Source organism: Salvia miltiorrhiza, chromosome 6 (genome assembly GCF_028751815.1).
Source record: "Salvia miltiorrhiza cultivar Shanhuang (shh) chromosome 6, IMPLAD_Smil_shh, whole genome shotgun sequence".
NCBI lineage: Eukaryota > Viridiplantae > Streptophyta > Magnoliopsida > Lamiales > Lamiaceae > Salvia > Salvia miltiorrhiza.
In genome coordinates this window covers 36415114-36429189 of record NC_080392.1, presented here as the reverse complement: position 1 = coordinate 36429189, position 14076 = coordinate 36415114, and the positions used below count along the sequence as shown (strand labels likewise).

At 40.7% G+C, this 14076-nt stretch overlaps 1 protein-coding gene across 1 annotated transcript; it reads left to right on the top strand.

The window, feature by feature from the left end:
* Positions 1-6304: 6304 nt before the first annotated feature.
* On the top strand, positions 6305-10591 carry LOC130990844 (uncharacterized). Its single transcript, XM_057915076.1, has one exon. It carries the CDS (start codon positions 6305-6307, stop codon positions 10589-10591), a length of 4287 nt encoding a protein of 1428 aa, XP_057771059.1.
* Positions 10592-14076: the final 3485 nt, after the last annotated feature.

Sequence of the window (14076 nt, the reverse complement as noted above, 5' to 3'; positions counted from 1 at the left end):
TTCACAAGAAAACAAGCACCAGGAATCATGAATCACAAGCTGGAGGGCAAATTGATATCAATAAATCAAGCACACATATTTAATCAACTATGTGCAAACCCTAGGTTCAGATAAAGGAACTAGCCAGACATAGCGAAATAAATCAAAAGAATAAATTAAAGAAAGCAATAGAAATAAATAAAATAGATAAAACGCGGAAGAATGTTGAATGACAGCTTGAATCTTGCAGGAAAATAAGGCTAATCTATGAAAACAATAAAATTCTAAGTCTAAAACTGAAAAGATGGAGAAAAGATGTGAAGAGATATGTCTAATAGGTCAGGGAAATGACCTATATATAGGCACATGAGATAAATGCAGTGTAAAACTCGAAAATACTGATAAAATCCGAAAATTTCGAAAATTCCCGAAAATTCAAAAATTCGCGTCGGACACTATTCACTGCTGCGCGCGACTTTCTTTTTCTGGCCATATATCTTTCTCATCCGAACTCGGATTTGCGAACCGTTTGCGCCTACAAACTCGTATCGAAACGAACTACAAGTTTCATTAAGACTACTCGTCCAAATTCAGACTCCATTTTTCTGTAAAATTCATCAAAGTTGAAGCAAGTATCATATTTCTCAAGATAAAGCAATTTAAGCACAAAACAATCATTCAACACTCAATTTCCTATAAAATTGACATCATATGAACATTAAAAACCATGGAAACATGAGTGTTATCAGTCTTAGTCTCGAACTCTATTTCAAACACTCTTCTCTCTGAAAGAAAAAGGTTATGTAATAACCAACTAGGATTACTGAGAACATGCTCTCAAGTAATCATCAACTAGGCTAAAGATATATCTATTGATTGCCTAGTGATTCTAAGAGAGTTATTGTAATCAGTCATTCTGATTGTATGATCTCCGTTTGCTCTCTTCTTCGATTCAATGCTTGTGAAGGTTGAGCTCGAATTGATCTTTCGATGTAGCTTTTACATTGATGATTGAATCAGATTTTCTCTCTCTTCCTCCCCTCCTCCTTGGGGTGTCCTCCTTGGCTTTTTATAGACAGCTCTAAAGAATAGATCCGTTGGTGGATATCTCTTCTTCGAATCATGCCGTTGTGAGATAACGTCTTAATCTGCTCAGGTTCTCTGTCTCCATTCTTCTTTGATGGATGGAGAAATGATCTTCTTGTCCTTTGGTACGGATGCTTGATAACACTCATATTTCCATGGTTTTTAATGTTCATATGATGTTAATTTTATAGGAAATTGAGTGTTGGATGATTGTTTTGTGCTTAATTTGCTTTATCTTGTGAAACATGATTCTTACTCGAACTTTGAAGGAACTTGCAGATTTATTGAGTTCGAATTTGGAACAATGTCCTGAAATAGAAGTTGTAGATCATCTCGATACGAGTTCGTGAGCGCAAACGGATCATAAATCGGAGTTTGGACGAGAAAGTTATGGCCAAAACAAAAACGTCGCGCGCAGCAGTCAAAATTCGGCGACCTAAACGGCGACCGCCGAATTTTGGCGATTTTATGAGCAAAATCGGCGACCAACTCGGCGATCGCCGAGTAGGTCGCCGAAATCCCTGGATTGAAATTGGCTTTGAGGAGAAAATTCGGCGATCGCCGAATTTCAGCTGTTTTCAGGCCAAATTCGGCGACCTGTTCGGCGAACGCCGAACGGGTCGCCGTTTTTGACGCGTGTTTTTATATCTTCCACGTTTTTACGTTTTTCCAAGTTATTTTCGAGCTCAAACTCTGTATTTTACCCTGGTACTATAAATAGGTCTTCTTTTGACCTATCTAGGGTTCCCAGCTTTAGTTTTTCAGTTCCCAACATTCATATTTCAGTTTTATAGCTTTAGAATATTTTAGCTTTCCAGTTTTCAAGGCTTGGATCAAGATTGAAGATTCAAGTCGCTACAATCGTTTTAATTCGATTTTTATACAATTTGTTTTTACAATTGCGTTCAATTTAATTATGTTTATGTTTGATTTTGCTATGTCTGGCTAATTTCCTTTAGCTGATTCTAGGGTTTGTAAATAGTTGATTGAATTTATGTGATTTATTTGTTAATACCTTTGTGCCTTCCAGTTTATGATTCATGATTCCTGGTGCTTAATTTCTTGTGAATTATTTGGCCAATAATTTACATGTCTAGTTGTTCAGTTTGAGTCTTGAATGCGATAATTGTTCAGCCGATTCAGGAATGCATGATATAGTGTTAGCCTTGAGTCTTGAATGCGATAGGTGAAGCTATAGGGAGCTATTCTTTGTGTACGCTTGGGAGTTAATTTATTCCTTAGAGTCTTGAATGTGAAGGGGGGTAAATTAATCTACTTTCATAGGTGTTCGTTAGAGAAGCTTGTGAATAGTTATGTGATCTCTCATCATAACTGGATTAAATTGGTACATAGGATTAATAGATTTATAGCGTAGATTTAGTTAATGAATTTACTACCCTAGGATCAGTTGTTTTTAATATTTGAATTCGTCTACATACTTTTATTTATCGTTATTTGCGTTTTAGTTTAAGTAAATCAATCTCTACCTTCTGTTGCCTGTCTACTGTTAAAGTTTGTTTAGGAGATAGCTAGAGTTATTTCGATTTTCAGTCCCTGTGGATACGATACTCGACTTGCTATTTCTGTGCTACAATTACACTGTTTAGTTGCAGTTTTTGTTGCTAAGAAATTAGTGATCAATGCTACAGGCTTTTACACAAGAGAGGAAATTCCGTCTTTTAAAGTCGATGCCTCTGACTTCTTCAGAGATTGCAGCATGTCTTGGAGGTTATCCACGTGGCCTTCCCTTCTTCAGTTGGAGCGAATGCCATGACTCGTAGGTTCCTCAATTGCTTTTGATGTAGTTTCCTTCGGTTGGGAGCTTTCAGTTGAGTCTGCATCTCTTAGTGTGTTCTGAACTTGTGTACAGCCTTCAGTCGAGAAAGTCTTCAATTGAGCTGACATCTTCAATCATCATTGTATTCACTATCCAGTCTAGCTATTCAAGAGACTCAAACAGTTAAGAGTATTAATATCATCTCTAGCTAGAGTGTGCCTGTCAGTGGTTTTGGTATCATCAAAACATAAGGGTTGGATTTATCTTTTCATTTCCCAACAAATGAGAAAGACACGGTTCTCACACAACTCATGAGCAGCACACATAACTCATTAGGGAAACTCATCCTCCTCAATACTGCATCTAGATAATCCCATTCCACCCTGTTATACGCCTTACTCATATCAAGTTTAAGAGCCGCATAACCTCTTCCGCCCTTCTTCCTCTGTCTAATCCAATGTTAGCATTCGAAACTGATAAGAACATTGTCAGTAATCTGTCTCCCCTTCAGAAATGCGCTATGTGCTTGATCAATCACCCGTCCAAGAACCATAAAATATTTAGAGTTAAAAATATAACTCTAACACCATCTAAGTAAAGAAGGGATTAGACCAACGTATTCCACAAACTAATTCGATTTATTCGAACATGAAATATTTTTTTGTGTTGAAATATTTTTTGTGTTGAAATTGTTATATATATATATATATATATATATATATATATATATATATATATATAAGCTTTTAGGATCATGTATTTATTCAAGTAGATGTATGTCTTTCATATGTCATCTTTGTGAACTCTGCTACTCTTTTTTAATAGCTTTGTTTCTTTGCCTAAAATAAAAAATAAAAAATTGACAAATCAAATAATTAATTATTCTCTAAATCTCTATAATAATAATAAAAAAAGGAATTGATGTAAATTATTATTTTTTTTTTATGGAGAGCATGACGAAAACCCTAGCTTTCACCGTTTCCGCACAACCCTAGTTTCTGCGCCGCCTTCCTTTCGCCGGCGATGGATTCTGGCGGCCCTCTCCTTGTTCCTGATAGGGGTGGGCTCAATCTGCCACCGGTCTCTTCCAATTTCGATGGCAACAAAAGCTCTCCCGGTTCCGGGGGAGCGAATTCTCATAATACGAAATCGACGTCAACCGCGACTAATTCTTTTGGGATGATGATGGAACACCAGAGAGTCCCTACTAAGTCGTCTGGTAATCTTGAGAATCAGATTCGTAACATGGAAAACCAAGGATTGATGGGGCAGAAGCCCTTGACGGGCGAGGCACGTCCTGATGATCTGCATGATACCAACGTGACTGAGTTGCCGAAGGCTTCTTATACTGATAAGGTTGCTCCAAGGCCTGCGCGCAAGCCGGACATCCCTCTCCACAGATTCCATGCCTTGAAAGCGGTCAAACATGGGGAGTCGGCGTCGATCGCTATCCCTCGTGATCTTTACATGCAACAGGTCTCCAACTTCAAATTTTCTCTTATTGGAAGGCACCTTCTCAATAAAGGTGAGAAACCTCGAACTTCTCTGGAGCTCAAGGCTGAATTGCAAGGAATCTGGAGGCCGAAAGATCCGTGGACCCTTATGCCTATGGGTAAGGGTTTCTATACTATCAAATTCCAGACGAACGAGGATAAAATTCTGGCCATGGAGAGATCGGGCTGGGATCTCGCTTCGGGGCAGTTGCTGATTCGTGAGTGGGTGCGGAATTTCAATCCCTATAAAGCGTCGTCTTCGTTTGCTCAGATTTGGGTCCGAATTTACTACTTGCCGGTTGAGTATTGGCATCCAGAAATTATTACGGGTATCGCTGGGATTTTGGGGCAGCCCCTCCGAACTGATGCGGCTTCTTTAAGCGGTGAGGTTGGTCATTTTGTGCGTGTGCTGGTTGAGATGGATTTAACGCAACATATCCCTGAAACTTTAATTGTGGATGGTGGTGATTGCTCCTTTTCGGTGGAGTTCAGTTTTGAAAACTTTCCGTTGTTTTGTCCTCGTTGCAAAATGGTGGGACATTCCGCTGATAAATGTCGTAAAGTGTTGAAGGGGAATTCTGGTAATAAAGCTACAAATAAACTGGTAGAGAATAAGGAACAGAAGCTTCCTGATAAGAAGAAAACTCTTGCTAATAAGGATTGGCAAATTGTTAATGGTAGACGGTCTCAAAACTCGTTTCAGGTGTTAGGTGATGAACAACCGGAACATTTGTCTGGTCCGAATTTGTTGGACAAATTTACTCAGCCAGTGTCGGAGAACAAGCCGCAAAATGCTACGTTTTGCAATGACACTGAGACTGCTTTGACTATAGAGGCTTTCAGGGAAGGTGTGGTGGAGGATGCGGATTCGGAGGAGGAGGAAACTGCTCATGGGTCAGCTGGCAATGTGATTGTTGATGTGGGCGAGAGGCAACAGCAGCAGAGCAGTCCGACACGCCAAGTGTTTGGGGAAAGTCCGGAGGCTGCTAGACAGTCACCATCAGATTCGAGTATGCTGCGTTCATCCTTGGCTGAGCAGCGGCAGATTGGTGAGCTTCCTTCCGCGCTTAAACAGCAGCATGAGCTGAACATGAAGGCTGAACACGCACACCAGGTGCTTGATGGAAGTTCGAAGGCTGATTCTGGGCAGATTGGTTCGCCGGTGGTTAATGGGCAGCATTCGTCGGGAGATGCGAGTATCGAGCAGAATCAGTGGGTCCATCTGGAGGGACAGCAAGACTCCGCTGAAGTGCAGACGCCGTTGGGTTCTGAGGAAGTGCAGATGATGAAGCCTATGACAGCGGAGGTTAATGCTAAAAAGGTGGCGGCCTTGGAGAACCAAATAAAAATTGATCGTTTGCAAAAAAATTTGGGGCAGACTAGTACCGAAACCACGGGGAAACAGGGTCGTGGGAGGCCTCCGAAGCATGTGCAGGTTCAGGTGGCGCGCAATCACAACATTTCTCTAAGACAACAGAAAGAAAGTATCAAGCAGCGGCTTAGGAAGTCGGCGGAGTCGGGGCACAAGCCAAACCCTTATGTGGTTGATCGCAGCAACCGCGAGAGTCTGCGGGTGATGGATTCTGTTGCTAATAAACGTTGGGCAGACGAAGTGGAGCTGGCTGAGCACCAGTCCACGCATTCTTCCACGTTTTGATGAATATGCTCGTTTGGAACGTCCGGGGTCTTACGGACGAGTCTAAGCGTTTGATGAAGGAGTATTGTCATTCCTTTGCTCCTATTGTGCTGGGTATTATTGAGCCGAAATCTAAATTTCAAAAAATCCAGCAGAATTTTTGGTTATCTTTGAACATGGTACCTTGTCATCAGAATTGCAGGCTGCCTCGTCGTTCTAATATTTGGTTTCTGACGCACCCTTCGGTCCAGACTAGTGTTGTCTTCTCCTCTTCTCAGGCTGTTGTGGTGGATTGTTATTGGCAGAACCGTAATTTTCGCGTGGCTGTTATTCATGGTTCGAATGATGCTGGGGAGCGTCGTATTTTGTGGGCTGATTTACTCTCGGTTATTAGCAGAAATACTGTGTTTATTGGGGATTTTTAATGCGGTGAAAGGAGCTAATGAGAGGATTAGTTCGGTCCTCCCGTGCAGGCGCGCTTGTCAGGATTTCTGTGAGTTCATTGAAGCTTCGGGTTTTGGCGAGCCCACCACTTTTGGTCTGCGCTTCACTTGGTCGGGTCATCGTTTTTTGCCTAGACATGTGGAATCGGTGCTTGATAGAGCACTGATCTCTGATGGGTTCGCGGATATGTGGGACTCCATTAATTCCCATGCTCTTCCTAGAATTTCTTCGGATCACTCTCCGTTGGTATTACAATGTAAGCTTGTCATGCCTACTGGTAAGCGTCATTTCAAGTTTCTCAATATGTGGGTTCTTCACCCGGATTTCCAAAACATGGTCGCTGCGTCGTGGAATGATCATGTTGATGCTCATTGCCCTATTTTTCGGGTTATGTTTAAATTGCGCCGCCTTCGTGGGGTGATTTGCTCTTGGAATAAGACGGTTTTTGGTAATGTCGATACTGCCATTCAGGAGTATCAGCAGGATCTTTTAGATATTCAAGCTCATATTGCTGAGTCGGGATATACGGACAATTTGTTTGATGAGGAGGTGTCGGCTCAGGCTAAGATTAATGTGCTCCTTTCTAGAAAAAATAGTATGCTTCAGCAGAAAAGTCGTATGAATTGGCTTGTTGATGGGGACCGGAATACGAATTTTTTTCACAATATGATTAAGTTCCGAAACCGGGGTTTTTCGATTGGCCACTTGAAAATTGATGGGGTGGTGGTGCATGATCCGGATGTTATCGAGACGCATGTTACGGATTTTTTCTCGTCTCTGTTTACTGAGGATAGACAGACTTCAGTGGATCTTGCTGAGTTGGAGGCGAATATTGATCCCTGGGTTTCTGAGTTGCAGAACCGCCATCTCACGAGTATCCCCCTTGAGGATGAGATTTCTGCTTCGGTGTTCAGTATGGATGCTAATAGTTCTCCGGGTCCGGACGGATTCTCTGGGCGCTTCTTTCAGAGCTGCTGGTCTACGATTAAAGTGGATATCATTGATGCGGTTAGGGCTTTCTTTTTGCATTCTTATCTTCCGGCTGGTTGCAATGCGAGTACTTTGATTTTGATTCCTAAAAAAGATGTTGTGGAGACTGTGGCTGATCTTCGACCTATCATCTTGTCCAATTTCTTTTTCAAAATTATTTCCAAGATTTTGGCAACTCGTCTCAGTTTGGTGGCTGCGGAGGGGGTCTCTCAGAACCAGTTCGGATTCATCAAAGGAAGATCTATTCATGACTGTATTGTGTTGGGTTTAGAAGGTTTTAATTGCATGAATAGATCGGGTCGTGGTTCGAACATTGCTTGCAAGGTGGATATTCGCAAAGCTTTTGATACGATGAGTTGGGGGTTTATTTTGCAGGTTCTTCGTGCTAATAACTTCCATGAGAATTTTATTAGGTGGATTTCTATTATCTTTTGTTCGGCTAGAATTTCTATTCTTTATAATGGGAATCTTAGCGGTTACTTTGCTTGCTCTCGGGGTGTTCGACAAGGGGATCCTTTATCCCCCATTCTGTTTGGCATTGCAGAAGATGTTCTCAGTCATCTTTTCATCAATTGTGTGAATTCTCGTCATCTCCAGCCGATGAGCTTCAGTAGGGCGAGTAACTTCCCTACTCACTTGCTTTATGCGGATGATATCCTTATTTTCTGTAAGGCTTCTCAGAAGAATGCGCGTAAAATCAAGGAGATTCTTGATTATTATGGGAGCTTGTCTGGTCAAGTTTGCAGCGTCGAGAAGTCTCATGTCTTCTTTGGTTCGGGGGTTGCTGCTGTCATGCGTCGTAATATTACCCGGGAGCTTGGGTTTGCTGTGGGATGCCTTCCTGTTACTTATCTTGGCGTTCCAATCTTTGCGGGTCGCTCTCGTGCTTCTTACTTTACCAGCATTTATGACATAATTGTTCAGAAGTTCTCTCGCTGGAAAGGGTTGCAGCTCTCTATCGCTGGAAGGCTCTGTCTGATTCGTTCGGTTATTCAGAGTTCTGTTATTCATTCGATGATGGTTTATCGGTGGCCAAAATCTCTTCTCCACAGCTTAGATAAAAAGTGCCGGAATTTCTTATGGACTGGCAGGATTGATCAGCGGCCTTCCTGCCCTGTTGGTTGGTCTCGGGTTTGTGCTATTCGCCAGGAAGGTGGCTTGGGGATAAGAGATTTCAGTCTCATGAATAAGAGTTTTATGATGAAGCTGGCTTGGAAGTGCATCAAAGGGACTGACTTCGCGTTTTCCATTCTTCGCACGAGGTACCTGACTAGTTTTGGGCACGCTAAGTCTTCGCTGGTTTCTTCGCCGGTCTGGACTAGTATTCGTGAGAATGTGAGTGAGCTGGTGGAGAATTCTTATTCCTTTATTGGGGATGGCTCTTCTACTTATTTCTGGCTTGATGATTGGCTTGGTTATAAGTTGGTGGATAAGCTTCAGGTTCCGCACTTCATGCATGAATTTCTCCATCAATCGGTGGCTGATTATTATTTTGAGGGAGCTTGGCATTTATCTGAGGATTTCTTTATTCAGTTTCCTGACACGGTCTGTGATATTTTATTATTGCCTATTGGGGAGAGTGAGGACTTGAGGTTCTGGAAACATTCTGTTACTGGTGATGTTACGGCGGCTCTTGCCTATTCTCGTATCGGCCATAGCTTTCCCAAAGTCCGTTGGGGAGATTGGATTTGGGAGAATTATATTCCTATGAGACGCTCGATTATTTGTTGGCGTATAATTCAGAGCCGCTTGCCGACCCTGGATGTTCTCATTCGTCAGGGTACCTTGGGACCCAATCGGTGTTCTTTATGTGGTGCTGCGGAGGAGACTATATCCCATTTATTTTGGGAGTGCTCGGTGGTGCGTCCGATCTGGATGGATTTTCTTGGTTGGTTTCATCAGGGTGATTTTAGGCATTGCCTGGATATTCATAGCTTCCTGGTTTTGGCTTGGAATGCTAAGTTCAGTTCTCAGGTGAACTCTTTTTGGAAGTTGGGTGTTCTGTCGCTTCTTTGGCGTATCTGGGAGGGGAGGAACCGAGCTGTTTTCAATGATGAGAGTTTCGATCCAAGGGCTGTGATGAGCTTCGTTAAAGTGGCGTTTAAGGAGCTCGATGCGTCTTCGTTTAAAATCGGTTCGGTTTCGAATTCTTGGCAGGATTATTTGATCACCCGTAGTCTTGGTGTTGTTTCTCGTGCATCTCCGCCTCCGTTAATGATTGAGGTGTATTGGTGGCCTCCTGTTGGCCAGTGGATCAAGGTCAATACTGATGGCTCGGTTGCGGGTTCGCCAGGTGCTATTGCAGCTGGTGCGGTTTTTCGGGATAAGTTTGGATGGGTCCGTGGCTGCTTTCACTTGAAATGTGGTCGTGGTTATGCGTTTGAGGCTGGATTATATGCGGTTATTACTGCGATTGCGATTGCTCATGCTCGAGGTTGGATGTTTCTTTGGATTGAGGCGGATTCGATGTATGTGGTAAATCTGTTAAGCTCTCGTGCCCGGGATGTTCCTTGGAGATTTGTGGCGTCTTGGAACCGCACGCTGAATCTTCTTATGGATATGCAGATCATGGTTTCTCACATTTACCGGGAAGGTAATGCTGCGGCTGATATTATGGCTAATCCTGATAGGTCGGAAGGATGGTGGCCTCATGCGATTGATGATGTCAAGAAGGCTGTGCTTTGGATATGGCCACTCACAGTTTTGTTCGTGTTCGTGGTTGATGGCTATGGGGGTTGGTTTTGGCTGGCTGTTGGGATGGTTTTGGGTGTTGAGATAGGGCGTTTCCTGGCCTTTTTACAGTTGCTGGGTGTGCTCGGCGCTGGGGTTTGGGGAGTCGGGTCCTGTTGGTTGCTCCGCGATGGCGTTTGGCTGTCAGCGTTGAGAGTTTGGAGATGTGGTTGTCTCTGCGCGTTTCGCTTGTTTTCTTTGGCCTTTTTCTGCTCGTTCTTTCTGGTTAGTTGCGGTGTTTTCTGCTCGTTTTTTGTTTTGTGGATTGTCTGTGCTTGTGCTTGTTTTGGGGTTGCTGAGCCGGATTGCCTAGGGACGATGGTTCGGCCGGAGTTTCTGAGGCAGTCCTTCCCGCTCTTCAACTCCTCTGAGTCGTTTGTTTTTGTTTTTTTAGACGAGTACTCTTTTTCCTCCTTAGAGGTTTTCCCTTGCGGGTTTTCTCTATGGAGGTTTTAACGAGGCTCGGCCCTTAGTCTGCTCTCTTTTGTGCTTTCAAGGGTTACTTTTAGGCTGTTTTTTTCTCTTTCTCTTTTTAATATAACCTTACTTAAAAAAAATAATAAAAAAAAGATTGTAACTACCAAAAACTCATGATGGAAGACTTCACGGTAGTTTGTAACCGATGTTTATCAATTTAATTAATTAATAGTGTTTACATATAATTTTGTAGCTACCAAAGTGGATGGCGATGTTGGACTTTACTGCAGTTTCTAATCAAGATTTTATCTCTTTGAGGAACAAAAATATTATAAACCAAACGAGACACAACATCCATTGCTACAATACGATGTAAATGCATGCATTAATTAGGTAGATAATATAATGACTGGATTTTTAAAATGGCCACTTTTATATTGTAAAATTAAAAATTGTCCACTAAGATAAAAATATTAAAAAATGGTCAGTGTTACCAAAATACCTTTCACATTAAAAATTTAAAAAATATTCACTTCATTTTACCCTTTAAACATCACTCCTTTAAAAAATCCCGCAATTCACAACCAGTGTGAATTCATAACCAAAATTTTTTGGTTGTGAATTCACACTGGTTGTGAATTCACAATTCACAACCAGTCGAATTCACAACCAGAATTTTTTGTTTGTGAATTCACAACCAGTCGAATTCACAATTAAAATTTAATTCACAACCAAATTTTTTTGATTGTGAATTCACAATCAGTCGAATTCACAACCTAAATTTAATTCACAATAAGAATTTTTTGGTTGTGGATTCAAAACCAATTGAATTCGCAACGAAAATTTAATTCACAACCGTAAACCCTAAACCCTAAACTCACTCTAAACCATAAACCCTAAACCCTGAACCTTAAACAGTCGAATTCACAACAATAATTTTTTGATTGTGAATTCACAAGCCTAAGCCCACTCTAAACCCTAAACCGTAAATCCACTCTAAACCGTAAACCCACTCTAAACCCTAAACCCTAAAACCTAAATCATAAATCCACTCTAAACCCTAAACCCTAAACCCACTCTAAATCCTATACTATAAACCCTAAACCCTAAACCCTAAACCCTAAACCTAAACCCTAAACCTTAAACCCTAAAACCTAAACCCTAAACCCTAAACCCTACACAGTTTAATTCACAGCCAAAATTTTTTGGTTGTGAATTCACAACCAGAATTTAATTCACAACCAGAATTTTTTAGTTGTGAATTCAAAACCAATCGAATTCACAACTAAAATTTAATTCACAATCAGAATTTTTTGGTTGTGAATTCAAGTAGTTGTGAATATGAATTATTAAAATTTGAATTCACAACTAAAACTAGAATTTATTTTGATTGTGAATTTGACTTTTAGTTTTGAATTCAAGAATATTAAGTTGTGAATTCATTGAGCTGGTTGTGAATTCAAGAACATTAAATTATGAATTCATCGAGCCGATTGTGAATTCATAGATCTAGTTGTGAATTCACAACTAAAAATAGAATTTATTTTAGTTGTGAATTCAAGTTTTAGTTGTAAATTCATAGCTTTGGTTGTGAATTTAAGAATATTAAGTTGTGAATTCATCGAGCTATGTTGGGAACTTAATGAAATATCTTAATCCTTGTTTTGATGATACCAAAATCAATAGGTTTCTTTTGTTATAAACTAGAACTGCTCGAACTCAAGTGTTAGAGTTTTTTTTCTAGTTTAGCTTGCTGTTCTGAAGACTGAAGACTGGAGAACGAAGGACTGAAGACTGAAATTGCCGACTGAAGCATCTGTCAAAGAATCAGTTTTGACTGATTACTTAATGCGTGCCACGTGGAATCAGCGGACTAATACTAAAGTCAAATATCAGTTAAACATTCTTCCTCGGACTGAACCTCCAACGTTCAAAGGAAGCCACGCACTCCAGAAGTACAGCCGCATTAAATGCAGAGATCTCAGGATCGTCATTTCTCTGCAGAGGTCATTCCTCTTTGGTGATTACCCTTTTAGAGATGTCGCATCTCCTGCTCTTCAAGATAGCTATTCTCACCAAACAAAGAACCTCGAAGATTGAAGCCTCAGCCCAAGTTCAAATTACTCTTTAACGGAAGAAATCTTGAAGACCTTCTCCGCCAACGGATCTATTCAAGACTTTTTCTATAAATAGGGCTCGAGGATCACTTCAATCTTCACCGATTCAACGACATAAGCTGAAACTCTGCCAAAATTGTTTCTCAGCTAAAGCCCAGACTCTCCAAAGTTTGAATCAAAGAAGAGAATCCTAAAGCTAAAAATCAGTCACTGCTGATTACATAAATTCTCTTAGACCAAAGCCTAGGTCAAACTAACTGCAAAGAACTTGTTCTTTGAAGTTTAGTTGGCAAGTTTTCAAACCTCCCTTCAACCGACTGAATCGAGTGTTTGTGTTGTAAAGGAGTTCAGAAAGGCGTTCTGTCTCCGTGAGATCCTAGTGCCCAGTGCGTGCTAGGAGTGAGAAATCCAACAAGGTGTGTTGGTACTGAAGATTGGATCTTCGGTTGTGTGCACGTGTAAGCACATGTTCATGTTTGCAGTGCACCAGTAAGCACTTGCAGAGTGAAGTTGTTGGTCTGATCAACCGACCGTGGATGTAGGAAGTGTTTTCCGAACCACGTAAAAATCTCTATGTTATTTACAGCTTTCAGTATTTACGTTCTTACTTGTGCTCTTCCTTTCGTAAATTGAAAACTGATTAATTGTAAAGAGAAACTTAAGACTAACAACGTGCTCAACTCACAGGTTATTGCGAAACAAAAGTTTTCCGCTGCGTGTGTTATCAGTCTGGTTGATCTATCCTCTGATAGTCAGTAAGATTTATAACATCTCTATTTATCAAACTCGACTGAAGCCTTACGTGCATCAGTTAAGTTCTTTTGACTTAACTGATAACTCCTTACTGAAGAGTATTTAGTATCAGTCGTCAACCCCGTTTTGGTCAAAACTCTTTTCAGTAAACAGGTGTCTGAGTTTGTGTTTGAAGTTTCGTTTTGATCTCTTGTAAAGATCGAAAATATATAGCCTATAGGTGTATTCCCCCCCCCCCCATACACCTATTCGAGACCCTACGGACCTAACAAGCTAGTTGTGAATTCAAGAACATTAAGTTCTAAATTCATAGATCTAATCGTGAATTCAAGAACATTAACCAAAATGTTCCAATTAATTAACCACCATTGTAAAATAATTAGAAAATACTCTCAATTCACACATCATCTTCTTCCACAATTTCCCCAATTTCCCCAATTTCCTGCTCTTTTCCCCAATTTGTGAAATGATTGTTGCTTATAAATTATGAAAAGATAAGTTAAATTTGAGGAATTTATTTTAAGGAGCATATATATTGTTGAAATTTATTTTTATAACTTATAAACTGTTTAAAAATTTATTTTACCAAATATTTCATAATAGCTATAAAGAACTTATAAGTATGATTCCAAAAAAAAAAAAGTCATAAGCACA